The sequence below is a fragment of the Neurospora tetrasperma genome (genome assembly GCF_000213175.1).
Source record: "Neurospora tetrasperma FGSC 2508 unplaced genomic scaffold NEUTE1scaffold_7, whole genome shotgun sequence".
NCBI lineage: Eukaryota > Fungi > Ascomycota > Sordariomycetes > Sordariales > Sordariaceae > Neurospora > Neurospora tetrasperma.
In genome coordinates this window covers 1-6,670 of record NW_009799105.1, presented here as the reverse complement: position 1 = coordinate 6,670, position 6,670 = coordinate 1, and the positions used below count along the sequence as shown (strand labels likewise).

General features: G+C 52.7%; 2 protein-coding genes across 2 annotated transcripts; both read left to right on the top strand.

Moving 5' to 3' along the window:
• Positions 1-207: 207 nt before the first annotated feature.
• On the top strand, positions 208-645 carry NEUTE1DRAFT_50469 (uncharacterized protein; the record flags this gene model as incomplete). The annotated part of the gene is made up of 1 exon (XM_009856533.1): positions 208-645. One exon carries the CDS (start codon positions 208-210, stop codon positions 643-645), a length of 438 nt encoding a protein of 145 aa, XP_009854835.1.
• A 1,645-nt stretch (positions 646-2,290) lies between these two features.
• On the top strand, positions 2,291-6,670 carry NEUTE1DRAFT_132276 (uncharacterized protein; the record flags this gene model as incomplete). Its single annotated transcript, XM_009856532.1, has 3 exons — positions 2,291-4,900; positions 4,939-5,538; positions 5,599-6,670. Coding segments are annotated over 3 exons (4,282 nt in total), but the record flags the coding sequence as incomplete, so codon positions are not given.

Here is a 6,670-nt window from a genome sequence, read left to right as displayed (position 1 = left end):
AAATCGACCAACAACCCTGATGGCCAAGAGTGTTGCTCTGCCAGGGGCAGGTGGATGCGCGCAGAGCACTGCAGACGTGAAACTCGTCCACACTGTTAACCCTGGGGTTGCCGAGTGCGATTTCTTTCTTGGATTCGAAAGAGTGGGCCAAGTGCCAAGGGGGAACCGAGTGCAGCGAGAGAAAACAGAAAGAATCCGGACAAGCTGATGAATTCCATACGATCTTGTGCAAGTACCGAGATGATTGTCGATGCTGTGCAACCAACACATCCGAGTTATCCAACGGTTTCCTTGTGTCTTTTGTTCTTTTCCGATTTATCACAGACTGTCCTCTTTTCTGGCAAATGGCCACCTACCTTATGCAGTGTGCCCCGAACCACGCAAGCGCCGAGCAGTTGGGTCATCTGGCAAAGACAAAGAGAGGAGCTTGTGTTCCTTTCAAAGCTCGTGATAGCCCCATCCATCCCCAGGGCATCAGCCTCCCCATGGCCCATGCCCATGCCCCCCTTTCCCTTGGCATCACCCGTCCCTGGCGACGCGTGCCTGGAGTTATTGTTCCGGCCCTCCCAACGGCCATTCAGTCACTTTGTCTCGGAAGGCAAGATGGGAAGATCGATGGCCGGTGGCAAGTCCTTCAACAACTAATCGAAGCTAACGCGGAAACAAAGGAAAAGTGTGCGGCGCCTTTGGTGTAGATCGCACAGGTTTGTGACCCTGTATCTAGAGCCAAGTTTCAGAACCTCCAACTCGGCATGTGTTAGTTATAATCCCTTTCGGCTCTCACCCGCTTGGCGCATGGTGGGCCTGAGGACCGTGACCATCTAGACTCTCTTGACCGTGGTTGGTGATGATGTCACGCTTCCTCTCCAAAGCAATAACACCAAACTTGTTGATTTTAACATATGTATTGACAATGTATGGCCCAAGACCAAGAGCAAAAATAGACCAACATCTCCAAACACGGCTCGCATGGCTGATCAGCAACTCTGCCACACCCAGCAAGCTGTGTGCCATGATGGATATTTTTCTTCATTTCCACTAGGACCCCACGCTGTTCTGATTCTCCTCCGTTGATACGAGGCGCCGAGTTCCGTTGCCTCGTGTCGAGGGGGTGCGTAATCTGTGGTATGTTGCAAGGTTGGATACAGGGACAGCTGCTAGAAGATGCTATTATCACTCCCAGCATCGATGCGTCAAAGTGGACTTTTGTCATCCATCCTCTTGAGTTCTGGCCGCTCTGAACATGTGAGAAATAAAGCAAGGTGTCAGTTGACATGATACCTCTAGAAGGCAGGGGATGTCAATATTTCAAATCAGAACAATGAGCCTCAAACACAGCCCCCAATGATCTTGGAATCTTCGTATACTAAATATCCGACCGAGTGTTTGTTAATTTCGCCCTTTGTCGAATTGGCTGCGAGTTTGTCGTTGGACATGTTAAGTACAGAATGAAATGGTGGAAAGACTACAGCAAGCATCATGCTAGAACATGCCGTGCTCGCGAACCTTTTACGAATCAAATCCGCTGAAGAAGCACAGAAAGTTCGGCGTCATCCGCCGGGCAGCTTAGGTATCACAACTTTCAAAAACACCATGATAGGTAATGTTTTCTTACCTCTAGTGTAGTCTAGTGTAGTCTAGGGGTTGTTTGCAGGGAAGGGTGCACGTGCATATATGACGACGTTTCTGGCTCTCAAGCGCTACGCAAAGGTAGGTACCCGAGGAAATTGCACAAGGGACGGCATCAGACTCCCACCCAGTCAACCCGTTCCTTTGCACTAACAAACCAGCATGGGCTGGACTCCTTCTTACTGGGCCGTCACTGTGCACTTGCGATAGTGTAGCGAAAGGAGCCGTTCGACTCCTTAGGTAGGTAGGTTCCCCAGCTCTCTTCTCCAGGTCCCGTCGAGGGGAGAGGTCCCTTGGCCAACGAAACAACATTTTTGATCTTGCATGATTTAAACGCCAACCAACAACTTCGTTGCCTCGTGCCACTGCCGTCCGCTCATACAAACTACCGAAACCTCTTGTCGAGTCTTCAGTTCTTGCCCGTCCCAGACCGTGTGAATCAATAAGGGGGAAAACACCCCGATCGACATCATCGCTGTCCGTCAGCATCTCCAAGCTACCGAATACGCGCCCAACCAAAAAACAATGAAGGGACTCCCTTGAATCGGGACCACTGACTTGTGACGACACGACGACCTACTTTCTCCTTCGTGAACCGGTCGACAGGCCACCGACCACCAGCGCAACAGTTGCCAGTGCACCCAACACAACTTCTTCCACCATGTCGGGGTCTACGCGACACTCGTACGCCTCGAACCGCCGAGTCGATAGCATCCAGAGCGTCCGCAGCGTCACCAGCGACGAGGAAAGACGCAACAGTCGCATTCAGGCCTCCAAGGCCCGCCAGACCGCCGTTAGCTATGATGAGGCCTACTCATTTGCCCTCCGCGTCGCCTTCCTCAACTACCTGTTACAGCCACGCAAAAAGCGCAAGGAATATGTCGCCGTCCCCAAGGCCGTCCACCGATCGCATAGCTCCAGTGTGAGCGAGCTCATGAAGGACTTTGTGCCCTCTGGCTCTTCGTCTTCCATGAAGCTGCCGCATGGCTTCCGTGGCCAGCTAGAGAAGCGCATGACCGCCGTTCTGCAAGGCACCGAGAGACTGCCCGGATACAATGACGCCGCCGTCAAGCGCACCTTTGGTGTGGCATACACCGCTTTTACCCAAAGAGACTTCCAAAAGTCCATTGATAAGGACCGCAAAGTCGAGCCGCTGGTCTTGATCTTCTACTCGTCCGCCATCAAGTTCCATAGTGCTGGAAAGTCTCCCGATGACTATCACTGGAGGTCCCTCGTCGACAGACATTTGGCCATGTTTGTCCGCCTGATTTCCAGCGTTATCAAAGACATTGGCAGCGACCGCGATGACCTTCTGGCCCGTCTAAACACACTCGAGAACAAGCTCTTGACCAACGACCAGAATCTGTCCTTGGACAAGGGCCAAGAGAGTTCAACATTCGTTGAAGTCGAGGTGCCCCTGAGTTACGAGATTAAGGACATGCCCATGGTTCTGTTTGTTGCCAAGATCTTTGGCTTGCCCAACTCGCAGGTTCAGAATGACATCGACAAAAACATGACCACATGGACCGAAGAGGCGGCCCTAAAAGACTTCAAAAACTACCAATTCAGATTGTCGGCAAACATGGCTGGCACTCTGCGAAAATTGGACTTTGACGTGGATGATGCATTTGAGGACTGGAAGAGAACCGAGACCCAGCAATTGGCCCAAATCTTCGCCGAAATTCTGAGTATTCGTCCAGATCTCAAGACCGGCTCCGGCTCGGATAAGCCCCTTCCATTACGGCCCATGTCGCTTTATTCGGAGGATCAGGCATTTTCCGACTTGAGCAAGATGCTTTCGAACCGCAGCTCGGGCAGCTTTGGCTTTGATCCGTCGTCTGGCTTCAGCCCCATGTCTCCTGACGATAATTCCAGCATTCGAAGTGTGGACGAGCCGAGTTATACCTTTATGCCAGTAGACCCACGGCCGGTCTACAAGACTATTCTACAATATGTCATGTCTTACGACCAACTGCACTCTGAGGAGTTCCCCTTCTCAGAGGAGTCCATCGAGTTTTTGACCGAGTTGGCCATTAGATGGCGCATCCCCCAGTTTATGCGCCACGTTACGCTCGTCGAGGTTGCCGTACGAAAGTTCCTCGACCAAGAAATTTCCACAATGCAGCTTGATGCTTGCCTCGACTTTGTCAAGGAGGCCCAGCCAGAGCCAAAGAAGCCGCCCCCAATCAACTTTTTCGGCGCCACTCTTTTTGATGTTGAGCCAGGCCGATGGACAATGACGGATTTTGCGGGCTATCAGCAATCCATAAAGGACCTCCATGACGCTTTGTTGCGCGAACTCTACACGCTCTTGATTCAGTGCTACCAGCCTAATCCACCATCAGTCGGTGTTGTAATGTCGGTACTTACGAATCACGTCCAAAATGACCCTACATATACCGAACGCCCAGACGAGATGGCCGAGTATACCCAGCATCTCGAAAACGGACTGCGTCAAAGAGCCGCCGAAGTTTACCGAGGTTTCCTGGATGCCAATATTCCTTCCAACATGGAAGACTGGAACTTTGCCCATGTCGTTAAGCTCGGTCAGGCTGTTGTCGGTCTTGCGGAGAAGATTAAGAAGCGATATCGCAAAAACCCCGAAATCATGGGTGCTAGTCCATTTAAGGTCCTGGTCGAGACCATTTTCCCCAGCTTTGAGGAAGATGCACAAGAGTTCATCAAGCGTGTCGTGGATATGAGCAAGATCCGCGGTGAGGAAGGCCAAATCGATGTTCAGGACGGCTTCGATTTGTACAAGGAACTTGTGGAGATTAGAAAAATGCACGTCGAGTCTTTACCTGGAAAGCCCTTTGCTTTCCACATCGAAAGCCTCCTCGAAGACTTCGTCTGGCGATGGATTAGGAATGCCGAAGCTAGAATGACCGACTTCGTGGAGCAAGCGATCAAACAGGACACCTTCCAGGTCAGGACGAACGATCCCGACGATATCCCCACCGATGAGCAACGCCACAGTGTCTCCATCATCGACACCTTTACGCTGTTCACCCAGACCGTCAACCAGATTCACCAGCTTGACTGGGATGACGAGCTTCACCACGCAAAGTTCATGACTGCACTGGCCAAAGCCTTCTCAGCAGGCATTGGTCGTTATTGCGAGATTGTGGAGCAGCATTTTGCCAAAGAAATGGACCGTCAGACTCCTCAAGAGGCCGCTGCTAGCAGGTCGGCGCAAGATCGGTTTCTTCAGTACGCCAAGGATGCGTGGAACTCGAAGGACAAGGTCGAGCCTTTCCAGTTCTATCCACAGGTACGTACCACACATGTGAGTTCTTACTGTCACTGTAGGCTAATTCTTCGGGTCAGTCCTTTGTCAAACTCAACAACATTGAATATGCCATGCAAGCGCTGGATAAGCTAGAAAAGACCATGAACGTAGACGGCTGTGCCGAGGCGATCCGCCGGGTCGAAGGCATCAAGCCCCTGGTTAGGAAAGCAGGCAAGTATGTGTTCACGATCAAGATCGTAGAGGCCGAGGACTTGAAAGCATGCGACCCCGGTGGGTATAGTGATCCGTACGTGGTTCTGTGTGACGAGTACCAAAAACGTCTGGCCAAGACAAGAATCATCATGAGGAACCTCAACCCGAGGTGGGACGAGTCGATCGATATTACCGTATCGGGCCCCCTTAACATCATCGCCACCATTTGGGATTATGATACCTTTGGTGACCATGATTTCGTCGGGCGTACCTCGTTGAAACTTGACCCCGTGCACTTTAGCGACTATCTCCCCAGAGAGTTCTGGCTTGATCTTGACACCCAGGGAAGACTGTTGCTGCGTGTGAGCATGGAGGGCGAGCGTGATGATATCCAGTTCCACTTTGGCAAGGCCTTCAGGCACTTGAAGAGAACTGAGCGTGACATGGTTCGCAAGATTACTGACAAGGTAAGTCGAACGCCGCGTCTCTTCATCTTGTCATCAGCAGCAATACTAACAGCAGTCTAGCTGACCTCCCACATCAACCACTCCCTTTCCCATGACACGCTCAAGAGCCTCCTCAGCCGAGGTATCGCCGCCTCTATGGCCAACCTCTGGAAAAAGCGGCAATCTACCGCACCCACCGTCACTCCCCAAGACGTCGAAAACACGCTCCAACCGCTCTTCACCTACTTTGACGAAAACTTTGCCATCATGAAACAAACCCTCACCGACGCGACCATGGTAGCCGTCATGACGCGTCTCTGGAAAGAAGTCCTCATGGCCATCGAAAACCTTTTGGTGCCCCCCTTATCCGACAAACCCTCGACCCAGAAACCCCTCACCCAAGCCGAGATGGACATTGTCTACCGCTGGCTCGAGCTGCTCTTCAACTTTTTCAACGCCAAGGACGCCCAGACAGGCGAAGTCCTCGGCGTGCCCTCGGACGTGCTCAAGTCGCCTAAGTGGCACGAGCTCGCCTCACTCAACTTCTTCTACTTTGACTCGACCGAGAACCTCATCCGCACTTCAGAGCGCATGGCCGCCGCCAACGCCCAGCGCGCGCGCGAGCAACAACAAGCTACTGCCGCTGCCGCTGGAGCCGGTTCCCGCATGTCTGCTCCGCCCCAACTTCACTCCTCCAATAACAACCACAGTAACTCCCTAGCCCCGCCTGGCGGAATGACTGGCGCAGCAGCCATCGGCGCCTTTGGCTCCCTCGGAACCATTCGTCGCGGGAAGAGTATCATGATGTCTCGCAACCTGGGAACTATGCGCCAAGCGAAACTGGAGAAACGCAAAGAGGCCCAGGCCGATCCGTCAGATGATATGATTCTGCGTATCCTCCGCATGAGGCCTGAGGCTGCGCATTATTTGAAGGAAAGACATCGGCAGAAGGAGAGGATGGCGGCGGCGGCGGCGGCTGCCATGATTGTGAGGCAGAGCGTGAATCAGAAGTTTGGTGGTGGTGGATTCGATAATGGTGGAGGAGGACTGAGGGTGAATAAGCGGCAGAGTGTGGTGCCGCCGGTGCCCAAGTTGCCGTTTGGGGCGGGGACGTCGGGGGGACAGGTTATTGGTGGTGGACAGGTTTGGGAGG